Source organism: Cottoperca gobio, chromosome 19 (genome assembly GCF_900634415.1).
Source record: "Cottoperca gobio chromosome 19, fCotGob3.1, whole genome shotgun sequence".
Lineage (NCBI taxonomy): Eukaryota > Metazoa > Chordata > Actinopteri > Perciformes > Bovichtidae > Cottoperca > Cottoperca gobio.
Window position 1 is genome coordinate 18,287,382 of NC_041373.1, and position 25,417 is coordinate 18,312,798.

At 45.1% G+C, this 25,417-nt stretch overlaps 1 protein-coding gene across 1 annotated transcript; it reads left to right on the top strand.

The window, feature by feature from the left end:
- Window positions 1-204: 204 nt before the first annotated feature.
- ep300a (EP300 lysine acetyltransferase a) lies at window positions 205-24,221 on the top strand. The gene is made up of 31 exons (XM_029456756.1): window positions 205-247; window positions 1,313-1,974; window positions 4,029-4,208; window positions 4,547-4,877; window positions 5,526-5,639; window positions 6,220-6,459; window positions 6,736-6,838; window positions 6,958-7,083; window positions 7,528-7,645; window positions 7,895-8,036; window positions 8,507-8,581; window positions 8,891-8,976; window positions 9,130-9,282; window positions 9,743-10,228; window positions 10,647-11,067; window positions 11,200-11,318; window positions 11,545-11,608; window positions 11,723-11,898; window positions 13,097-13,185; window positions 14,779-14,859; window positions 15,576-15,632; window positions 15,718-15,795; window positions 15,896-15,963; window positions 16,193-16,343; window positions 16,772-16,918; window positions 17,044-17,157; window positions 17,245-17,410; window positions 17,522-17,689; window positions 17,802-17,963; window positions 18,151-18,432; window positions 18,640-24,221. Exons 1-31 carry the CDS (start codon window positions 205-207, stop codon window positions 21,907-21,909), a joined length of 8,472 nt encoding a protein of 2,823 aa, XP_029312616.1. The 3' UTR covers window positions 21,910-24,221.
- Window positions 24,222-25,417: the final 1,196 nt, after the last annotated feature.

A 25,417-nucleotide genomic window follows, 5' to 3' on the forward strand; every position in this document is an offset into this window, starting at 1 on the left:
GTGTTGCCCCATCATAACTCGGACCCTTTCCCAACTAACGTTAGCTAACGTCGATCGTGTGGTGAGGTTGCAGATGGTGGTGAAGCTAGCCTTGTGGGAGACATAGGTGTAGGCCCACGAGTCCGACTGATTGTTAAGCTTTACATTGTTGGTGTGTTTCTTTGGCGTGTGACAGCAGCTGGAATAGTGGCACAACTGTGGAGCATGGACAGCGCCATGTCCTGCCACTGCGATATTAACAAGTCAAGTTAGCAGCAAATACTACTCCAAGACAGAAATAATACATTTCATTAAGTACTATTATTTTTTTACAATGAACAGCTGCATCTTGTGCTGTCAGCTAAGGTCTGTGGAAAGGGACTTTTACGGTTGCACACATGTACTTGCATGATGTGAGGATCAGTGGACAGGCTCTGTATATATCAGATGCAATTTATTGCACTCATTAATTTGGTCTTCTAAGATTATGTGTCATGCAGACAGTTTATAGTTCAGTTGAGAAACTGGTATAACTTCTTGCATACCGTTACTCTGTGCTTGTACCTCCAAAAAGCAGTTTGGAAACAATGTTTCCTGCTTATAACTGATTTGTTAATTTTCAGATTTATTTAATTAAAGGTTAGTGCTGTAGCTGCAGATTATTGTCATTGTAGATCAATTATTCAACATAGTCACAATTCACTATAATATCATAAAGAAAAATGACAAGTGACAAACAGGGCTAAATTAGATTCTGTGCTTTTGAGGAATTTGGGGGGGGGGGGGGGGGTGCTTTTTGGTTTTGATGTCCATCATGTGTTTTATTTGCTTGCCTAAGCTGTGTGCTGTTGAACTGGATACAGACTGACACAGTGAGCGTGCGTCTCTACCGACATAGCTCCATTTTGTGGCGTTACTTCTATGAAATGGTCCATTCGTCACCTGGTTTGTACAAACCTGCCTTTGCAACATGTTGAATCACTTTACTGGTCAGGGATTCTCTGTGCGAGCAGGCCATGTGGGCGTGTGTGTTTGCATAAATTGTATGTTTGTGCACCCTCACAAGTTCCTCTGGGTCTCACCTGAAGTTAAGTGCTCAGCTGTGCTATGCTTGATGGCATGTTATTAATTATTGATGGGAGAAAATTGTCTATACACCTCTAAACGGCTTTTATCAGTTTTTAATGTCAAGCATGCAATTGCATTTTCACTCACTGAAAAATGAAGGATTATACCAGTGTGGCCCATTTTGTCTTTCTCAAACCTTTCCATGCATTGTCTCCAATCTTATTGACTCTCCCCGCCTAAACTTTGCATTTCTTCTCCATTTTAGATTTCGGCTCACTGTTTGACTTGGAGCATGATCTCCCAGACGAGCTCATCAGCTCTAATGAATCAGGTCTGGTCAATGGTGGGGACCTCAGCCAATTGCACACCACTCTGGGAGGAGGACCTGCAGGGCTGGGTCCTGGTGGAGGGGCAGGAGGAATGGGGCTTGGACTTGGTGGAGGCCAGGATGCGGTGGCCAAGCACAAACAGCTGTCCGAGCTTTTGCGTTCTGGGGCACCCAGTGCGGCCCAGCAAGGACACCAAGGAGCCATGGGTAGCCCAGGAGGCCCCAGCGCCATGGGGCAACACTTGGCGAACATGAAAGCATCCCCTGGCCAGGGTTCTCCGCAGATGATGGGCCAGGGGCAGCAGCACCTCTCCCCTCAGCAGCAGGCCAACATGATGCAGCAGCAGCAACAACAGAATGCTGCAGCTGGAATGATGGGTGGCATGAACAGGGCCATGATGGGAGCGCAGCAGAAGGGAAATAACGGACAGCAGCAGCCAGGCATGATTGGGAGCCAGGTGATGAATGGCTCCCCCAGGATGGGCTTTGGGAATCAGGGGATGGGTGGCAACAGCAACCTGTTGGCTGAGACCCTACAGCAGCAGGGAGCTGGGGGCCAGGCCGGGATGAGAGGCCAGCAACCTGGAGCAATGAACAAGGTAGGCCTCTTCTAATTATAAGAATGCTGTTCTGTTACTATGGACATGGTTTTACATGGAATTTATACGACATAAGAACATTGTAAATGCCATATTGGGTGAAAATTAAATCTTGTATTTCAAGTACACACTCACGGTTAAAAGTCATTTGTAGAACTCACCTTATCTTCCAGTTAATGATCAAAAACCTTTACTGCTACCCAGGGAGTAGCAATAATATGGTCTGGATCGATATATCAATCAACAATCCAATATCATTGATGTAAAGTGCAAATCATCATCTTTAAGATACGCCTTTATTTTGAAATCTGTGACCATTTCCTTCCAAGCACACCTCATTCCTACAGAGCCCAGTAATACGATTGTCAAATCATGTTTTAGTTGCTTTTTCTGAGTTGATATAAATGTAATTGATTGTGTTAAATCGGCATATGTTATATTCTCATATTGATTACAGGCCCCTGAATTAAATCTAATCGACAATCATATTGTGGCAACGTTGTGATAACAGAAAATATTGTATCATTGTCCAAAGAATCGTATTATATTGTATCATGATACAATAGAACAGAAATATGCACTCATTTCGGCCAGCTTTAATGGCATATTTTTGCACATGATTGGTTGTAGGTCATGGTCTTATGTTTGTGTCCAGAAACTATTCACACATTTATATTTAGCTTTAGTTTTTCCTTATAAGTTAAACTACGTTTTGGCAGGATCTAGTTTGGATCTCCACCGAGAAAGAGAAAGAGATGCTTATTTTGTCTACACCCACAAAGTAGTGCTTTGGGTCCTTGACCTTATGTCATGTATGTTAGCATCCATGTGCAATCCACAGCATGCTTATGCTTGGAGTTGAAGAGGCACAAAACAGCTCTGCTTGTGTGATTGAAGGTCCCACAGGAGTGACAGTAACAATGATGCAGTGGCAGGCTGCTGCCGCTGAATGAATGAATGTGCTGGAGACACTGATGTTTCATGATTTAGCCGTAGAACTCAAAAGCAGTGAGATGGTATCCAGGTTAGGTATAGGGAGCAGTAAAAGGAAGTGAACCGATGGAAGGAGGAAAGGGAAACAAGGCGCCTGATGAGGAATAGATCAGTGATTAAAACATTTTTTTAAAGTTAAAATAACGCCTTCAATGTGCAGGGAGAAAAAGAGGAACTGTTGTTACACTCTACTTGCTGCTATAACTTCTGCTGGTGTTAGGTTTGCATAGGTTGTAAATATTTATTTTAATGATAATCACACATTACGTGATGATGTAACCTGGTTAACTGATTTAAAAGTGCATTTTCTCGTCTCTCATGAGCAGTAGTCTTTTGGGAGATGAAATCTTTGGCTTTGATGGAGTTCATGGTGTGATGAAATATCCACAGGTCCCGCTCATTTAACGGCTCAGATTTGAGATCTTGGGGAGACGCTGAAGCTTCAGTTAAAAAAATAAGTTCAAACTAAAATGTATTAGCTAAAATTAATTACAAGCTAAAGTCCACAGTCTTTGCAGACAAGATCTCCGACACGCCTTCTCCTACTTAATGTTTAGCACATGACGGCGTGCGGACACAATTAATTAATTAATTAATTGGGAGTCATGACTGCGAGGAAATTACCCCCTAATTCTAATGTTTTGTCAGTTTTAAAGCTAATTCTAAATCTCAACATTTTCATTAGGTATAATGGGTTGACGGTAAGTTAGCTCATACATTAATCATGACACATCGCAGACCATAAAGTCTGTATTTCAATTAAAAGAAGGCAATAAAAACGCACCTGCTCTGCGCCAGTCTGACCCGATTCAGGCCCGGGGAAATTTTGAGTAATTACAGCCCGTCCCAGGTGGGCCCAGTCGAGTTCGGGCAGAGAATCAAAGCTCTTGGAGAAGCCGTGAGATTAAGTTGCAAACTGCCAGAACACACAACACGGTTACATGTGCAGTTCAAATGCATCATTTCATTGTCGTTTAATTGTCGCCTGATGTTTCCCACATGACTCTTCATCATTTTCATTAACTTCCTGTCTCTCCTCATTTGTCCCTTTTTACTCCCAGATGGGGATGATGGGGAACCCAGGTGGTCCTTTTGGAGGTCCATATGCAGGGCAGGGGAATCAAGGTCTGGGCGGTGCAGGGCTGGGCCCTCAGCTCCAGAACAAAGGTCCCATGGCCAACAGCCTAGCCCAGTTCAACTTGGACAAGAAGAACCAGCCCATGCAAGGAATGGCCGCCATGGTAGGGAATAAATACAAAGTCAATGAAAGAAGTGTTGCAAGTATGAGTTGGACTATATTTCTTTGACCAAGTTTTTAGATTTAAGTATCTGCTCAAAACGATCCCTGTATCTCATCTCTTCCCTCCTACCTTTCTTCCCACTGCACTGCTCTGTATTCCCTTTTTCTTTCTACCTCACTCACCTCTTATTGTAAATTAAACACCGCCTCCTCCTTTCTTGTTGTGTTCCTCTCTCCCCTCCCTACACACTGTTAACTTCTTATCTCTCCTTATTTCCTATTTATTCACTGCTCTCATCCACGTCACCTCTTCTTATTCCCTCCTTCTTCACTTACCAGGGCTCCCCGCAGTCACAAGCCAGTGTGGGCGGTCCCTCTGGCGCACCTGTGGGAGGATCCCCAGGGATGATGCCCAACGCTCAGGCGGGTCTGGTGGGTCCCGGTACCCAGGTTTCTGCAGCATCCGCTGCTGCCGGTGCACCGCCCACAGCTGACCCGGAGAAGCGCAAGCTAATACAGCAGCAACTGGTGCTCCTGCTTCATGCACACAAGTGTCAGCGGCGGGAGCAGGCCAACGGGGAAGTCCGGCAGTGCAACCTGCCACACTGCCGCACTATGAAGAACGTCCTTAACCACATGACTCACTGCCAGGCTGGCAAGTCCTGTCAGGGTGAGTAGAAGAGAGGCTGCATGCTCCTGCACCCAGTGGATAGCTAGGATGTGTCCCTGTGTCCTACAAGCAGGCTGGTTACAGACGCAGTTATTTTAGCTTAGTTAACAAACCTTGTAAGGACGCCATATCATATCGGTTTACTTATTCCGTTTGGTGTTCAGGGTAGTTTATTCTGAAACAACACTTTTACTACTGTGATTTACTTTTTATATAGTAGCATGCATGCTCAGAGACGAGGGTCAGTGTTGATGTGATTTCTGTATTTAACTGAAACTACAGCGACGTGCTCCTCCTAATGAAGGACTAACTATTGCACCTCTTAGGCAAACGAAGCTGGAGACTTCAGCTATATAAGTTTGTGCCACAAAAACAATACTTATTAGTTTATTATATTGTTAGTTGGTTTTGTGTCGTACTATAAAGATAAAATAACACCAGCATTACGTCAACTTCGTACCAGTGTTCTGTGTGTCAGCAGCTCTTTTTAGGAAACAGGCAGACATCTCTAATTTAATTTAATCTCTTTTTGTTTCCATGACCTCACCTCACTTTGTTTTATTCTTGTTCTCCTACCTCTATCCCCTCCCTCATACACCTCCTGTGTTTCCCAACTCTTCCCGTCTTTCGGCCCCTTTTCACCCCCAGTTGCTCACTGTGCATCATCGAGGCAGATCATCTCCCATTGGAAGAACTGCACGCGACACGACTGTCCTGTCTGCCTGCCACTGAAGAATGCCGGGGACAAGAGGAACCCGCAGTGTGAGTGTCTGTATCTGACCAAACAACATTATACATTCCTCTTCTGCACACGACACTGTACACTTTAAAGATATTATATTATCATGCATATCATCTTTAAGATATGCTTTTATTTTGAAATTCACCTTTCACCGTTTCCGCCCAAAATCACCTCCTTCCTAAACATTCAAAAAGTGCTTAAACATGAGAAATGTGACAATTTATAGTGAACAACAAGAGCTCTATTTGTATTATTCTTTATAAAAACACTTAAGAGCCCAGTAATAACATTTCAAATAACATTTTAGCTGCTTTTTGTCGGTTGATATAAATGTAACTCATTGTGTTAAAGAGGCAGATGATCTCATATCCATCGCAGGCCCCTAAGAATCAATATAATATCGTATTGGGATGAAACTTGTCATTTCCACCACATATATTGTCCTCTGTGCTGGATTGGAACCCACAACCGCGGCAGTATTAATGAGATAAACATAATCTGTAGTGTACTAAAAAATAAAATGAGTTTTTCTTAGTTTTGTAGATATTTTGTTGAGCAGATGTATTATTAACACTCTCCTCTCTGCTTATGTCCTCACAGCTCTACTCGGTGCAGCCGCTGCAGGTCTGGGCAGCTCTCTCGGGGCTGTACCTGGTGGCCAAACAAGTGCTCCCAACCTCAACCCGCCGAGCCAGATCGACCCCAGCTCCATAGAAAGAGCCTACGCAGCCCTGGGCCTCACCTACCAGGGAAACCAGATCCAGGTTCAGCCTGCCCAGCCCAACATGTCCAACCAAGGCTTGCAAGGCCAGGCTGGCATGAGGCCTCTGAACGCATTGGGTGAGTGAGCGCTGAGAGCCCAGAAAAGAGAATTATAGAGAGAATGAAATGCTTCAATTACCTTCAGTAGTCAACATATTGCCAGAAGCAAAAGTATAATTCAAAGGGTATGACAAGATAGATGCAGTCTGATCTGCACCTCATGAATATGCTTTTGATGCCATGTAGCTTGAAGACACTACGACGTACATGTCAGAGCGCAAGGTACATAACTTTGTTATTATTAGTAACACAAAGAATGCAGACTCATAATGGCCTCATCCTTTCCATGTGTAGGTGCGAATCCTTTGGGAGTCAATGGAGGAGTGGGAGCTTCTGCTCAGAGTCAACAATCCAGCCTGTTGCAGGATACCATGATGCACCTCAACGTGAACACAGGGTAAGAAGGAGCACAAGCATGGCACTCGGCATGATTCATCAGACCAGGGCACACGCATCTATGTTTAACAAAACAGGAAGGAACGTATCAATAAGACGATGCCCTCCTATCTCTTCCAGTCTGATGAATGATGCTGGTGGGGTCGGCTCCATGCCCACAGCAGGCCCTCCCTCTTCCTCGGGTATGAGGAAAAGCTGGCACGAGGACATCACGCAGGACCTACGAAACCACTTGGTACACAAACTGTAAGTATTAAAGAACTCTTTGCACTGTACATGTCATGCATACATGCATATTGTGAGTGTAAAACAGCGTGACAGTAATAAAACCTCGTGTGTGTCTGAGCGTAGCCTCTGTTAGTACATCTCACACATAACTGATAGTAACCTCAGAAGCCTTCATAAGCGCCGCCGGAGAGACGATAATGTGACCGAGAGATTTATTCTTCTTCACTGGAAGTAAACGCAACTTATGGGCCCGCCGATAACAGCTGTATAAAGTGCTTGTCAAATGTTTATTGCTGAGGAACAGGCATGTTAACCACAATAAACAAGGACGCATGCTAGCTGTAGCTGCAGCTAGTCCAGCCTTCAGGTAACTGGAAGTGACATATTTAGTTTAAGCAATTCTTTGACTGAGACCGGAGTTAACAATTAAATGTCCTCCTGTTTTTGTTCTCCCACCCACAGTGTTCAGGCCATCTTTCCGACTCCAGATCCCGCTGCTCTCAAGGACCGTCGAATGGAGAACCTGGTGGCGTACGCCAGAAAAGTTGAGGGAGACATGTACGAGTCGGCCAACAGTAGAGTAAGTGGCTCTCTCCTTCACCTCTGCGTTACTCAGAAAAGAAATGAGTCTGCTGTGAAGTTTGCAGCTGTATTCAGCCACATCATAGTCTCACAAGTAAAAACAAACACCTTTGTTTCACGTTGTTTTATTGCTTTTTGCAGCAGATAAAGATTTTCCTGTGTCGGTTGCCAACTTGCTTTTCTTTCCTCAAAAGAAGTTGACCCCCTTGCCAAGTTTGTCCTTATTTCTTCACCCTCTTTCTGACAGGCGGAGTACTATCACCTGCTAGCGGAGAAGATCTATAAGATCCAGAAGGAGCTGGAGGAGAAGAGGAGGACCCGGCTCCAGAAGCAGGGTCTGGGCATCGGGCCTGCCGGCATGGGTCAGCCCCCCACTGGACTGCCTCCAAGTGAGTAGATGTGCAGCATATGTAGACGTGGATGAGCTAATGTTACGCTGGGCTGCACGCATTCATGTGAATGATGATTTAATCCGGAGGAATGTTACATTGCCACATTTTAGCATTGTTTTGTATCTCTTACCTCGTGCTTTGAGATTTAAAGCAAGCCGTGATGTGTGACTGAAAATGTGTCTCTGTGGGATTATTTTCTTTCATCTTTCTTCCTCTCTTTGCTGCATTTGGCAGAATTTAAGGGCTCAATTAAGTCAATGTTGAAGAAACAGGCTTTGTTGTTTATTGGACTAAGGTTGAAATCCTGCCACCGGATTTCAAAAGTGAAATTCACAGATCGTTTCTGACCCAAACAAACCGGGAGGAGGATGAAACATTCCTCCACATCTGCTTCGTTGGGTCATTGTCAGCCCTCCCTCTCCTGTGCGCAGATCACATCTTGATTTTTACATCTGTTTTTTTTACAGACGGTCCCCTTCCTGACCCATCGATGGTGCGACCGGCTGGACCTAATCAGATGGTCAACAGAATGCAAAGCCCAGGTAAAGAACCACTGGACCCCAGGACGTCTTTCATCAGTTCATGGGGGATACATTTTATTTATTGTATCGGCACAAATGTGGATATCAGTCAGAGAGACTTAAAGAATGGGGATATTTTCTGTGTCCGCTTGTTTGGAACCTGAACCAATGGGTTAGGGTTTGTGAGTTGAGCGTAACGTGCAGCTGAGATGTGGCAAAAGACCCCGCACTACTGCACATGCATGGGACTATTTAAGTACAAAATATAATGCGTAGTGTTGATTACACATGAAATGTAATGTGTTGTAAAATAATGTTTGTTTTCGTCAGGTATGAATCAGTTCAATCAGATGGGGATGCCGTCGATGGGCCAGAGGTCCACGCCTCCTCTCCCCATAGGAGCATCTAGTAACCAGGTCAGTGCTGAACACACATTAGTTTTGTTTTAAATGTGCCCATAAACACAATTCTGTCTTTTTAAACAACGTGTTGTTACAAAGGAGTCTTACAGAGATGCTTGGTAGATAAAGTTGCATAGGTTTGTTAACCGCTGCTCTTTGAAACTGTAGATGGGAATGGTCGGACCCAGGATGGGGCAGCCGAATGTCAGCCAGCTGCAAAACCAGTATCTGTCCCAGGGACAGTTTCCTGGATCAGGACCTGGAGTTGGAGCAGCTCAGCCTGGGATGGCCCAACCTGGAGCACAGGCAGGCATGGCACAGGTAAGGTCTTTACGGAGGTTGATTCCAAAGCACAGAAAGTTATTGTCTTAAGTATTCTGTATGATCAGAAACTCAACTTTATTTACTTGTATAGCACCTTTCATACAAACATGCAGCACAAAGTGCTACACATGCAACAAAACAATAAACATTAAACAATAAATAAATAATAAACGATGAAATGTAAAAAAAGAAGGAAAAACAATCAATAGAATAAATTAAAAACGGCAGGGATAATAAATAATATAAAAACTGATTAACGTTTAGAAACTAACTACAAGGTAAGTTTAAGTGCCACGTCCGGGGTTTGTAGAAAATAAGAACCTGAAATCAAACCACTGGACTTGCTTGTGGAGCTTTGTTGTTCTGCATAATGTTCTTCTTGAACTATACCTTTTATTGACCCGCCTGTCACCCCCCCCCCCCCCCCCCCCCCCCCCCCCCCCTCTTCTATCCAAAGACGCAGATGGGCACTCCTCCCTCTCTTCCAGTTGCTAGTCCTCTAGCACAGCCAGGTTCGGTCGGTGGTCCCGGTAGCGTCCCCTCAGTGGGGCCGATGGGTCCTCAGAGCGTTGGTGGTGGAGGTCCCAACTCAGGTGTTGGAACCCCCCCTTCCTCAATGACCCCATCGAACTCAAACCAGCAACCCAACTCCATCCCCCATTTGGCAGCCATGCGCGGCTCGCCCTCCCCCGCTCACAGCCGATCTCCTACTCCTCACCAAACGCCCCCCAGACTCGCTGGGTCCCTGACCCCACAGCCACACACCCCGAACGCACCACAGCTGGGCCCACCTTCGACCCCCAAGCAGAACCAGCATGGCCAGGGTCCGGGCTCCAACAAGCCCCTGCAGCAGCACATGGGGTCATCTGGTTCCACCACTCCATCTCACCCTGGGTTGGGCTCTAGCTCAACGCCACATGGTTCTCAGCTTCCACGCACTCCGGTCAGTGTGACTCAGCCGTTTACATACTTACACTTCCACATTACGACCAGTACTTTTCAACCTGGACATTATTTTCTGTCTAAGTGACTACTGCGACTAGCCGCGAAACAGTAATGCAATCCTTCGGGCAATTCTGCACCGTACGTCCACAAAAGTGTTTGTTTTTGTTGTATTCTGATTAAACGTGTCAGACGCTGTCAGAAAGGTAAAGAACAACATTTGATTTCTCCCTGAATACTGGACCCAGTTCAAAGATGGTTGTTCCCATTAGTCACTTACACACAAAAACAGTAATAGTTAAAATGCATTGTTGCCGTTGTCCCATGCGTCATCTCGTCGGAGCATCCTGTCATTTAATTGCTTGTTCACTTATTCACTAGTTCCATGCACCTGAGTTTGTTCCTCTGTCTCTCTCTAGTTGTCCCAAAAGGGTTCCTTCCCAACGGACAGTCAGGCCCTGACTCCAGCCTCTGTCAGCAGCCTGGACACTTCCTCCCAGCAGCCCCAGTCGAACGCTTCAGCCGCCAACCTCGACCCCAAGATGGAGATCAAGCAGCAGGACGACGAGGACGAGGAGGAGGAGGAGAGCGACTCCGGCAGCTGCTCCAAAGGAGGGAAGCTCAGCAACATCAAAATGGAGGAAAAGCCTGTGAAACTAGAGGTGAAGAAGGAGGAGTGCTCCGGAGAGGGAGGTAAAGGGCTTCACATGGATACATCGACGACGATGCAGATGTCGAGCATCAAGACGGAAGACAGGAAACCGGAGATAAAGAAGGAGGTGAAAGAGGAAGAGGACACGTCAGATGCAGCTTCAACACAGACTCCAGTGAAGAAGAAGAGTACGTTTGTACTTTTTTAACATCTCCTTGTGTGTATATATGTTTGTTTGCTGTCGTGGGCTCCAAAGGGTAAAGGCAGCAGTGTAAGAAGGAAGTCCACTACTCTTACATCCCATTCTCTATTTCTTCCAGTCTTCAAGCCAGAGGAGCTTCGTCAGGCCCTGATGCCCACCCTCGAATCTCTCTACAGACAAGATCCAGAGTCTCTGCCCTTCAGGATGCCTGTCGACCCACAGCTGCTCTGCATACCTGTACGTATCCCTGCTGAGGTTTCGAAGTTGTAGAATCAAATGCAATGTTCCTGTGTGTTCTTCTCCTCACTTGTCTTTGGCGTAGTTCCCTCACTTTGTAAGAATTTGTTGCTCTATTAGAGACGCACTGATTGCATTCTTCTCGGCGTGTGGGGGGGTTTCCTTCCTTCTTTACTTGTGTTTACCTGCAACACTGTGACACTTCCCTGTTTGTTGTGTGTTTCAGGACTACTATGATATTGTGAAGACCCCGATGGACTTGTCTACTATCAAGCGAAAGCTGGATACAGGTTAGAACTCGCTGCCTAACGTGACGAGGTTCGGTCCTTCCTGAGAAACGTAATGGAAGAGAAGTGTTTTTCTATTCGACGTCCATCATCCCAAACTTTGTGCTTTGTTTGCAGGTCAGTACCAGGATCCGTGGCAGTACGTGGATGACATCTGGGTGATGTTCAACAACGCCTGGCTGTACAACCGCAAAACATCCCGAGTCTACAAGTACTGCTCCAAGCTGGCCGAGGTTTTCGAGCAGGAGATCGATCCCGTCATGCAGAGCCTCGGATACTGTTGTGGGAGGAAGGTGAGACGGAGCGAGATGAAAGGCTGGATGTGTTTAACTGGGAATGTTTGTTAGGGAGGGGCATCGTAAACATCAGGGAGACTTTGCGTTTAATGTTATCTAGCGCTGCAACAACGAGTCGACTAATGAAACAGAATATCTGCCTTTTTTTAAAGACGACACCTGGACTTTAAGAAACTGGGATGGACATTTGTCCTTATTTTTAGACATTTGTCCTTATTTTTAGACATTTTTCTTTATTTTCTGACATTTTTCTTTATTTTCTGACATTTTTCTTTATTTTCTGACATTATAAAGTAGACAATAAAATAACGATCCGATGAAACAATAAAGAAGATGATCGTTAGTTGCAGCCCTGACGTTATCTGTGCCTTTATATACTGTTACACTTGTCAGACGGCTCTATTCACCACATTAAATCTGTACTTGATAAAGTTATTTATTCGTTTAAACTTTTTGAAACCAACTTTGGCGTTTGCTAAAGCTCCGCATGTAATGCGACCTTCAGGTGACCGCAGCTTCCCATGAGAGTTGCGTGCGTTGTGTACGAGCGCTGCGAGTATGTTTCAGACGCAGAATTTACTCCAATCATTCGCGTCTGAAAATGGAAGCAGTGAAGTTCATAGCTAAATTTGGCCTTGTGCATACCAACACCATATCACATGTCAGCGCTCGTGAGACTCGGCTATTTTTTATTTGAGCAGATAAGTAACAAAAGCGATTGCAATTTTTTAGTTTCAGTACCTTGAAAGTGCTTGAATTTTAAAAAAGCTGTGCGGACACTTTCTCATATGCAGAACCAGTTTCTGTAAACTACCACTGGAAGCCCAGAGAGATCTTTGCAGGGTTCATACGGGTGCTGGAAATCTTGATCTTTTTAATGCGCTGTTTTCAAGGTTTGAAAAGTGCTTGGATTTTGAATACAGTGCTTGAAATTGTCTCTTTCGTTCAAAGACTGTACGGAGTTGTATGAAGTTCTCTGTATGTCTTTAATGAAGTCGTTATTATACTAGAGGTGTACCTAATAATAAAGTGGCCTCTACAGTATATACATATATGATTTACCACAGCTGTAAGGTGCTGGAAAAGCTTGAAAAGTGCTTGAATTTGACTAGTAACGCATTTCTTTTGTATCTTGTGTGAGCTCAAAAGATGAATATGTTCTTCATCACATTTTGTTTTTGTTTCTGTCCATCAGCTGGAGTTCTCTCCTCAGACACTGTGCTGCTACGGAAAGCAGCTGTGCACTATTCCCAGAGATGCTGCTTACTTCAGCTACCAGAACAGGTATGAAGAGAGTGAAACGTGGAGGGCGGAGGGTGGAGGGCGGAGGGTGGAGGGCGGAGGGACTAGATGGATGCATGGGTCTTAACAAAAGGAGGCAGGGATTATCTCCAGTACAATTCAGTTCAACATACGAAGTGTTCATCTGATTAATATTGTTTCCCCACAAACGCTTCCCTTCACTTCACGTCCCCCGTCTTTATACCTCCACGTGGTGCCTAATGCACCGGCATTTTAACAGTCGGTCCTATCTTCTCACATTCTTTAAGTTGTTCTTGGTGTTGTAAAACTAAATCTATAAATAACACCTCACACAGAATGTTTGAAAACAGTGTAATGTTTACAGAAAAGGTTGCACAGACGAAGCAAAGATCTTGTTTCTGCTCTTTGTGCTTTTGCACGAATAGAATTTGAGCTCAATTAGCTTTATTTTATTTTTAAGGAAGAAGCAGCGGACAGTTCACCTCAAAATCAAAAATACACATTTCTCCTCTTACCTGTAGAGCTATTAATCAATCTGTATAGTTTTGGTGTGAGTGGCAGAGTGTTGGAGATAAAATACCTTTGAGACATTCAACAGTGATGTCTCTTTCCAGAAATCACAACCCGGTTACTCGAGATGATCCACAGACCTTGTGAGCAGTTTCATGTAGGGACTACTTTCTTTCTACTAAACTACACCCGCCAACCGTATCCCTACGCAGAGTGAAGCCATCTACTCGGGGACCAGAGGCTCACGCTCACTCTGAAAGTAGTTCCAACGTGAAGCTGCTCACCACAAGGTCTGAGGATCATCTTGAGTAACCGGGTCGTGATTTCTGGAAAGAAACTTTCCTGTTGAGCTTTTTAAATGTATGTTTTTGGAGCTTTGAGCTCCACAAGCCGAGCGCCATCGAGTTCCTTTATATTAACACTAACCCTGGAAGGAACGGGGAAAGGAAAGATATTTTAATTCTGAGGTGAACTGTTCCTTCAGTTTTGGCACACGTCCGTGAAAACCTTAGTGGAATGTGAAAGGACCAACTTTAAAATGAACTGCTTGAATGCATAAACAGCTGAGCAGCTGCCTGTGTTTACTCGTTCATATTTGTTCAGTGTCTGTATTTACGTCCTGTGCTGCCACTCCCCGTCTCACGTTTAGCCCCCGTTGATCCTGCTCTGTTTAGCTGTGACGGTGCTTGTTGTTGTTGCTCATCCTCTCATGTCCAAATTGCTAATCTGTGCTTTGCCTCGGCTCTCTGCTGTGTGTTGTCTTGGATGTTTGTCTCGTCTTCCATTCAACCTGTCTGTCTGTCCTCCCTTCCCATGGCTGTGGTATCAACATTGGCTTGCTTTTGCCTTGATCAACCATACACTACCCCCCCCCCCCCCCCCCCCCCCCCCCCCCCCCCCCCCCCCCCCTCTCCCCTTCACCCCTTCAAAAACATGACTGGCTGTTGCGATGACGACTTCCTGCTGCCCTGCGCTCCCACTTCCTGCTTGCTCCGCTTGTGGCACCCTACCTTGCCCATGACTGCCCTGCCGTGCGCTGTCTGTGATTGACTGTGCTGCGGGGGAATGGTGTAGTTCACCAACATTTGGGCTTATTGCTCTCAGGTACCACTTCTGCGAGAAGTGTTTCAACGAGATCCAGGGAGAGACGGTTTCCCTGGGCGACGACCCCACTCAGCAACAGACGTGAGTATTCGTCCGTCTCATGAGAAAACTCCAGTTTATCTTTGTGTCCGTTTGAAAACGTTGTTCATGCTCCAGCATCATTCCTGATCGTTTTAGCTACCTTGCAGATCCTTGCAGTCTTTAAAAGGAATTTAAATGATTAATCCTTATTAGTCATTTGTTATGCTGAATGATTTATTTCTAAAAACCTTATGTTTGTTTGTTATCTTTGGTAAACACAAGATTTAAATGGATTAGTGGACGAGTCACTTCTTTAGTCGAGGACGGTCCTACAGAATATTTACACGGTGTATTTTGTGCAGGAAGTGTTTCAAACTCGTAGGATACAAATTGGTTATTTATTTTAATTAAATTAACTTTCTTTAATAATTAGAACTCGTCAGTTTCATCAACATAAATACATGTAGGCAGCCGACTAGATACATAATATCTTAATGTTTGATTTGTGAAAGAAACGCCGACAAACATGGAATGAAGCCGAATATTTCGTTGGATAAAAACATTTTGTGGATTTAGAAAATGATGATATCTATTATTTCTTTTCAGTTATAACGCTGAGCAGTTATTAGAATCAGAAAGATCCTACACAGTAGTAGACCAACATTAGTGTTTCCTCATCTTTATCTGCAACTTTGCAGAAGTTATTCCAATGTCAACTTTATTGATCATTTCTCTTTGTTCTGCATATTTTCATACGCCCTCTTAATTGATTGCAGGTCGATTAACAAGGAACAGTTTGAGAAGAAGAAGAACGACACACTGGACCAGGAAGTGTAAGTTAACTGCTCACCAAATGTCAGCTTTTGGGAAAGAAGATTAAACTCAAAGTATAATTTATTTTCTTGTCCTTCCTGTCAGGCTTGTTGAATGTATGGACTGCGGGCGCAGGATGCATCAGATCTGTGTCTTGCACCATGAAACAATCTGGCCATCGGGGTGAGCAGCAATTTCTAATTCCAGTCATTCTCAAGGTTCCTGTAAGACTCCGTCGCTCGTTACGTAATTACGCTGAATCAACCTCCTTTTTTATTCACAGTTTTGTATGTGACGGCTGCTTGAAGAAGACAAACAAGACGAGGAAAGAGAACAAGTATTCTGCCAAGAGTAAGTGGCAATGCTCCGTGTGGGCTTTCATCTACGGAAGCAAACAAATAAACTAAATAACTTCAAATAAACAACAAAAACAATCAAATACATCGTTATCACAGGGAAACAGAGGAAATACCTTTTTCTTGTCCTCGTGTTAAACTGATGCACCTTCACGTTTGTTAACTCTCGTTTGACCTTTGACCTTTGCACATGACTTCAAGATGACTAATACGTTGCTTTACAGGGTTGCCTCAGACAAAGTTGGGCAGCTACCTGGAGATACGGGTGAACGACTTCCTGAAGCGTCAGAGCTTCATAGACGCCGGAGAAGTCAACATTCGCGTCGTCCACGTCTCCGACAAAGTGGTGGAGGTCAAACCAGGCATGAAGTCCAGGTACGGGAACAAGACTCGCGTTCGTCTCGTTTGTGTGTCAAATAGATGAACAGAGTTTTCCATCATCGATCATGAAACATGTCTGCGGTGTCGCAATCTTTAAGAATTTGATGATGATGTGGAAGAAATTAGTTTTTTAAAGTGAGAACATTAACTTTTTTCTTTATTTCTCATGTTTATTACCATCTAATTAACATTTATATATTAAATACATGAATATTAAGTAATGAAGTGCTTTTTATTGACTGTTTCAAACACTTAAATTACTAAACAAATGAACTAATGCAGTACAGTACCTGCAGTTTTCAGTGAATTACATATTTGTTATGAGGCCTGAAAGTAAACTAGGCTATCGGTAGGAATATAAAATAACATTTAATATATATATATATATATATTTGAGATGTTTTTACTTCTTCTGTCTACAGATTTGTGGACAGCGGAGAGATGTCGGAGTCTTTTCCATACAGGACAAAAGCCCTGTTTGCGTTTGAGGACATTGACGGAGCGGACGTCTGCTTCTTCGGTATGCACGTTCAGGAGTACGGATCGGACTGCCCTCAGCCCAACCAGAGGTAAGAACATCCCCATATTACAAGCTATATTTTACACAGTGCTTTTTCTTTCCTCTTGAAAACGGAATAATACTGAAAGAAATACAGTTTTTGTGACATTAACGTTTCCGTTTTCACCCACTCAGGCGAGTTTACATCTCCTACTTGGACAGTGTCCACTTCTTCAAGCCTCGTGCTCTAAGGACGGCAGTCTACCACGAAGTCCTCATCGGCTACTTGGAATACGTCAGGAAGTTGGGGTGAGTGCAATTCTTTATTCTGACTTGTCTCATCGCAGAGCTTACTTTTAGTCTGTGAATTAATGTCCTCTTGTCTGTCCTCCTCAGCTACACCACAGGACACATCTGGGCCTGCCCGCCTAGTGAAGGGGACGACTACATCTTCCACTGTCACCCTGCAGACCAGAAGATCCCAAAGCCCAAACGCCTCCAAGAGTGGTACAAGAAGATGTTGGACAAAGCCGTGGCAGAGCGGATAGTGCACGATTACAAGGTAGATAATGGATTTAGTCTTCATCCTGTGTCAAACATACATTTAACATTATAACTGATTTGAATGACTGGATGCAAAACACTGACTTTTATTTTTAATTTCCCCCAAAAGGATGTCTTCAAGCAGGCGACAGAGGATCGTTTGACCAGTGCCAAAGAGCTGCCTTACTTTGAGGGCGACTTTTGGCCCAATGTGCTGGAGGAGAGCATCAAAGAGCTGGAGCAGGAGGAGGAGGAGAGGAAAAGAGAGGAGAACAGCACGTCCAACGAGAGTATTGATGTAAGACTGTGTATATATTTTGCGGCGTGGGAGAGGTTGGCATTATAAAAGAAAGGCTTCTCCTCTTTGTGAGCTTGTTAATCAGGTGATCACTATAATCTTTCTGGTGCAGGAGACGAAAGGCGACAGTAAAAATGCAAAGAAGAAGAACAACAAGAAGACGAGTAAGAACAAGAGCAGCTTGAGTCGAACCAATAAGAAGAAGCCAGGGATGCCCAACGTGTGCAATGACCTTTCACAGAAACTCTACGCCACTATGGAGAAACACAAAGAGGTATGAAAGAGGAAGATGCATCGCTGTTACTTACCTGCCTTATCACTCTAAAGCTGCTTACTAGAAGAAAGCTCAATTATTGACAACATTTTACTGAATTCTGGCACCGGCACAAAGTTGAATTGGTTTTATAAGGCTGCATTTCACCCGTCCCTCTTCTGTCCGCCCCTCCTTTTTCCTGACCTAGGTGTTCTTTGTGATCCGGCTGATCGCTGCACCCATGGCAAACGCTCTGCCCCCCATCACAGACCCGGATCCCCTGATGGCATGTGATCTCATGGACGGCCGCGATGCTTTCCTGACTTTGGCCCGAGACAAACACTTGGAGTTCAGCTCGCTGAGGAGGTCCATGTGGAGCTCCATGTGCATGTTGGTGGAGTTGCACAACCAAAGCCAGGACCGCTTCGTCTACACTTGTAATGAGTGCAAACACCACGTAGAGACTCGTTACCACTGTACCGTCTGCGAGGTGAGTTGGGGAAGGGTTGTTTGTGGGTCTGATTCATAACGTTCGAATACTGTGCAGCTTTATTTGTTATTTTTAATTGAGGATTTTGTTTTTTAAGGCGAAGTCATAAAATAATTTGTGGTAACAAGTAATGACAAAAGAAAATGTGCACGTTATTGGATTTCTTATGTTGTCTAAAAGTTTTTCCGTCCTTACCCTCCCTCACAGGATTACGACCTCTGCATCGTGTGTTACGGCACTATTCGCCATGTGCACAAGATGGAGAAGTTAGGCCTCGGTCTGGATGACGAGAGCAGCAACCAGGCTGCCGCAACCACACAGAGTCCCGGAGACTCTCGTCGCCTCAGCATCCAGCGCTGCATCCAGTCCCTCGTCCACGCCTGCCAGTGTCGAAATGCAAACTGCTCTCTGCCGTCCTGCCAGAAGATGAAACGTGTCGTTCAGCACACCAAAAGCTGCAAAAGAAAAACAAACGGTGGCTGCCCCATCTGCAAGCAGCTTATCGCGTTGTGTTGCTACCACGCGAAGCACTGTCAGGAGAACAAGTGCCCCGTTCCGTTCTGCCTAAACATCAAGCACAAGCTCCGCCAGCAGCAGCTGCAGCACAGACTCCAGCAGGCCCAGATGCTCAGAAGGAGAATGGCCAGCATGCAGAGAGTGGGCCAGCCGCCTCCTGGAGGAGCTCCTGGGGGCAATGGCCTCCCTTCTCCAGGAGCCAACAATGGAGCAACTGCGCCTGGTACACCTACGTCTGTGGGCACGCAGCCTCCTACACCACAGACACCCACCCAGGGAAACATGCCTGCACTCCCTCAGCAACAAGGAGTTGGGATGGGTGTAATGGGAACCCCGGGCCAGCAACAACAGGTGCAGCAGCAAGGTGGTACCATGCCACCTCAACACCATCTCCATCAGTATCAGCCAGTGGGTGTAGGAGGTGGAGGGGGGATGATGAACTCTCCTCAGCAGCAGATGGTAACTCAGCTCCAGCAGCAGCCTCCCAACGTCCAGCAGCAGCACCCGGGTGGTTTGCCTCCTTACAACCCCAGACCGCCGGGGGCTTCTCCACTACACCAGTCCCTAGGCAAACCTGGAATGGGTCCAGCCACACCACCCCAGCAGCAGCAACAACTCAACCAAGGCCCGGGGTCCATGCATGTACAAGGCCAGCAGCAAGGGCCCCCTCTGGCTGCTGTAGAGACGGCCCTAAAAATCCAGCGGCTAGCAGAGACCCAGAGACAGATGGCTCAGGCCCAGGCTCAAGCCCAGATACGTGGCTTGGGACAGGGGGGCATGATACCCCAACACCCTCACCACCAGAACCCCCAGGCCCAAATGGGCATGCCCCACATTGGGGCCCAGGGCATGCCCCCCCAGGCTCAGGGAGTTGTTGGCAGGACTATGTTAGACCCACAGCAACAAGGAATGCTAGCAGGGATGCAGCAAGGCAGTCCTCAGTCGCAGCTGCCACCTCAAATTCAGCAGCAGCTCCAGCAAGTCCAGCAAGGAGTTGGTGGCCAACTCCAGCCAGCAAACCAGCAGTGGGGCGCTGGCGGACCCACTATGAACCCACAACAAAGGCCGGGCATGATGGGTCACATGGCGCCACAGCAGCAGACAACAGTCACTCAGCAACAGCAGCAGCCAATGAATCCGCAACAGCCACAACCAGGAACCCGCAGTCTGATGCAGGTAATGGGCGTATCAGGAGTGGCAGCAGGGGTACAGAATTCAATAGCAGCCGCAGCTGCATCAGGAAACCTTCCCCAGGCAGCGCTACAAGACCTGCTGAGAACACTGCGCTCTCCGAGCTCACCCCTTCAGCAGCAGCAAGTCCTCAACATCCTGCGCTCCAACCCCACCCTTATGGCCGCTTTTATCCGTCAGAGAGCAGCCAGGTATCAGGGTGGTCAGGTGGGCCCCGGAGGAGCAGTAGGGCCTCCACAAGGGGTGCCTGGAGGTGTGAGGTTCCAAGGGGCTGTTGGAGTACTTCCCGGCGTAGGAGTGCCTGGGGCTAACCAGCTTGCTAACATGGATGGGCAACAGCAGGTTAATGTGAACCTGGCAGGCCAGCCAGGTATGAATATGGCTCAGGGTGGAGCAGGGGGAGGGAATATGCCCACCATGGCTCAGCTTCAGCAGTTGCAGCAACAGCAGCAACAGCAGCAGCAGCAGCAGCAGCAGCAGCAGCGCCCAATGTTGCCTGGGAATCTACAGCAACAGCAAATGGCTGCATTACAACAACAACAACAACAACAACAACAACAACAACAACAACAACAGGGAGCAATGCAAGCAGGGCAACAAGGCAACATTACCAATATGACTCCGCAGTTCAGAGAACTGTTGATGAGAAGACACCTGCAGCAACAGCAGCAGCAACAGCAGCAGCAACAACAACAACAACAGCAACAACAACAACAACAACAACAGCAGCAACAACAACAGATGGGAAACCACGGGCAGTTCCAGCAGCAGCAAGGCCAGCAAGGTTTCATGCAGCCTAGCCAAGGACAGCCAGGGATACCCCCATCTTCCCAACCCCAGCCTGGGGGTGGAGGCGTAGGGGGTCCCCAGCAGCAGCAGCAGGGAGGACCACAGGGCCAGCAGCAAGGCTACACCAACTCCATGTCACAGGTAGCTGCAGCGCTCCAGCAACGACTTCAGCACCAGTTGCAGATGCAGCAGCAGCAGCAACAGCAGCAGCAGCAGCAACAACAGCAGCAGCAGCAGCAGCAGCAGCAACAAGGACAAGACGGAGGCCCCGGTGGAGGCCCCGGTGGAGGCCCCGGAGGACCAGGAGGGCCTCCGCTCCAGCCCGGACAAGGCGGACCAGGGCAGGGGCAGCAACAGCAAGGTGGAGTTGGCGGAGGGGGTGGTGGACCCCCACAGACGACACAAAGCATGCTTCACCAGAACCTCCACCAGAGGCTCCTGCAGCAGCAGCATCTGGGTGGGGGCTCTCCAGCCCAGCACAGCAGTCCCATGAGTCCCCAACAACAGATGGCGCAGTCCCCCCATCCCCACCTCCAAGGACAAGGAGGACTCGGTCCAGCGGGGTCGCTCAGCAGTCAGGTCAGGTCGCCTCAGCCCTCGCCGAGGCCGCAGTCGCAACCTCCGCACTCCAGCCCGTCCCCGCGCATGCAGCCCTCCTCCCAACCTCCGCCTCAGCCCTCGCCACATCGCATCTCCCCACAGACCCAGACTGGCTCACCCCACCCCGGCCACTTAGGCCAACACCACCCTAGTATGGCACCGCCCCAACCTCCACAACCCCAGCAGCAGCCAGGCGGTTCTGTAGATCCTGGTCAGTTCAGCTCGGAGCAGAACTCCATCATGTCCCAGCTGAGCGGGATGACGGGGATGCACGGTGGGCAGGGGGCACAGTCTGACATGTTGGGTGGGAACAATAACAGCAACAACAACAACCAGGAGCTGGGAACGAACATTAACCACAACAGTTTAGACCTTATGTAGCCTCGCCTCCGTACTGTCTCTCTGTCTTGATGCTCTGATCAATTGCTCCAAACGACAAACTGCCATGAAAGGAGAGCGAGGCGGGACTACAGCTTTGGGGTTTTAGAAGTTTTTATTTTTTATTTAAATATTTTTGTGATGTATAAATAAGAACTGAAGCTTCCTTCCTATGGGAGATGCAACATAAATCTTAGAAGTCAATAAATGAATAAATTAAAAACAATGGTAAGTTATTGCTGTTAATATATATCTATATATTTTTGCCAATTGTGTACAAAAAGGTGGAAGGGCAGTGTTTCAGGTTGAAGATATTTCTTCCTTAGTCTATGACACAATATTTTTGGGGACTGAGAATTTTGCCTTTTTATGAATATTTTTAAGATTTTAAATGTGGCTAAAAATTAAAGTGAGTTGACACGATGTACCTTTTTTATTGTTTTGTTTTCCTTCTCAAATACCCAGTCATAATTGTATCTATTTTGCAGAGAGTAAGTATATTTTATTTCTGAATTTATCATTTCTTTTCCTCGATGGATCGTGATACAAGCATCAACATATCTTCTGTTACAGGAATCTTTTTCTGGACAGTTTTCACAGCAATGTACATTTTACAGCGACTGCAACAATTCTCATATATAGAATTTATTTTATATGATGGGGTGGGTGGGAGGGTGCGTTAAATGCAGTTTGATTTTGACAGGTTTCCTACTTGTTGTTTTTGTTTGTTTTGACAGGGTTTATAAATTGGAATTAAACCTCAACAGTGTTTTCGGGGGAATGAGTGACACTGATCGTGGGTTTGGTCGTATTTTTCTGCAAACAATGGCCAGATCCGCAGAACAAATCCTTGCACCACCTCTCCACCTTCAGTTCTCCTATGAATGTGCACACCTTCCGTACCCTAACCCCCCCCCCCCCCCCCCCTCCCTCCCTGCAGAAAAAGGAGGGATGAGCGTCCAGCTGTCAGAGGCGCATTGTGCCCCTCTTTGAATCTGGCGGATGTTAGTGTACATATATTACAGCCTTGTTTATAAACTGTGACATGGAGAAGAGTGTCTTTTTTTTATTTTATTTTATTTTGGGCTGCAGAAGTTTAAGAAAATCCTGCCTGTTTCCTCGAATCCCAACGGTTTCCTTCTCACTACTTTTCTCTCTTTCCGTTTTGTTCCTCATCCTCATGATTGCCCCTCGGCCACAAGATTTAATTCAATGTTAGTACTGTACAAAGTAAGAAATGGTGGATACTTAGATACTGTTTTTGTAATGAAAGTGAAAGATGTAAAAAAAACCTGTACATACTTTAAGAACCTTCTGAGCAGAGACATTATTTTCTGCTGCTTGTTTCCCCCTCTTGTTTGATTGGATATTTGCTGTATCTGTATAAAAAAACAAAAAAAACAACTACAAAGTACTCCTGAGCTACTGTACAGTATTGAGGTTTTTTTCTAAAAGGTACATTATGGGGTGTTAGAAGGTCACAAGCACCAATGCGCCTTTTTCTGTGTATTTTTGACAAGGTTTTAGGGAGGGAGGGGTTATTGCAAACAAGTCACACACCTGAACAATCTCAAAACTTAGACGTGAACCTGCACGAAGTAGAGCCGAGACAGGACGTGTGATCTGAAAGAGTTTAAATTTGGTCATTTAGCTTTTTATGGAGAGGACTGAAGACACAATATTCACATGCTCACTATTTTTCTCAAAAGGTTGGGCTTGCTGGGTATGAGGAGGCATCAGAACCAGGTGGCAATATATCTTGAGACTTATTTTATAAGAAAAAAACAAGGAAAAACTGTCTTTTATATATAGATATATTATTTTATTTTATTTTTTGGAAATAAAACTTGAAGCTACAGGAATTATTAGATAAAAACATGTTTTGTTTTGTATTAAAGATGTTATGGTGATGCAAAAAGACACTGCAGACAGTCATTCAGTTTGCCCTGGGGAGGCCGTGGAGTATATTATACCATCCTTTTTAAGAAATGTTTCATGTACATGAATATAGTTGTAAACATACTGAATCACTGTACAAACTGATGGCAACTGAACAAATACTTTTAATCTTTTCTTCTCCTAAACAGAGACTGGAAATAAGACTATTTAAATATTTGTTTAGTATTCAAATGGAATCTTTGACCACTTCTTCGTTCCTCTTGTTAACAATTTTGGTGCTTGCTGAGAGAAAGCAAAAATAACTGTTGCTCCATTTTCATTAGTTTCTTTTTTTTTAAGTTATTTTGGTGGTCTGATTGTTTTTTGCCAATAAATTAATTGTACAATAAAGTATGTTTGTACCATTGGAAAAAATACTCAATTGTTGCCTCGTTTTTCACATTTATGTAAGATATTTTCTGCAGGTGAATAAATTACTATTTAATAAACATTTGAGAAATTACTTTGTAGATTTTTATCCTTTTACAAGCGTCTCCATTATATAGTTTGTCCACCACACGAGTATTTTAATATGTTCAGTATGTACTAAATAATTTTAAAAAGCATCACGAGCAAAATAGTTTGTTTTTGTAAAAAAAACAAAATGGCTAAAATACATTTAACTGATTTTAAAAACTCGTATAGATATTATTGCTTAAAAAAGTTAAGGGACTGTATGAAAATGATGTTTCAGCATTATCAATATTTTCTTAGGACTTCTTCCCTTAGTAAATAAATTCAACACTCTCCCCCTAAAATCTTAAAATATACACAACTTTACGGAAGCACTGAAGGGCCACGGTCCACACAGTTTATTTTATTAGTTTTCTCAAGATGAGTTATTTATGTTTTATTTATGTTATGTTACGGCAGTATTTTAATTTTATTTACCTCGGCCCGTTGATGAATATATGAAACATTGTTTTTCTCGTAATCTCCAATTAATTATGTAATTATCTGGAGAAAATGACCCCATCCTTTTAGGAAAGCGTTTGTTATTTCGAGATAATGAAAAAAATAAAATTAATTCATTATCACAGGAAAAAGGAATAAATAAAAGACTTAAGCCACGGCCTATCGGGGCCTCCGTACCGACACAACTGCTTCTATTATAAACTAAAAACAAGTCTCTGTGGTGCGTCAATAAACAACTGAACAAGGGATTCAAATGATATTAAACATGAACAACATTTATTTTAGTATTACCATAGGAATATTCCAGACACTGACACTTGGAGCAGGTAATGTGCAGGCGTACGTCACAATAAAGTGCAGAGGTTCTTCGCTCGGTGGTGGACGAAAGCAGCACATCAGGCGACGTCAAATGCAGGTGCTTGTTTTTCTTTCCCCCATGTGGGAACATTTGGATATGGAATCAGCTCAGTGGTTATCCCAAACTTTATAAAAACTATTCTGTTCAGTCATCAGACAAATACACAGGTATCTTTAAAGAATACATTTACATTCAGGTCAACGTAGAAAAAAACAACAACAAAATACAATTTGTCCCCTCCATCTTAAGTCTCCTCATGTGTCAAGTCTGTGGAGGATCGTGTCCAAATAAGCTGGGATG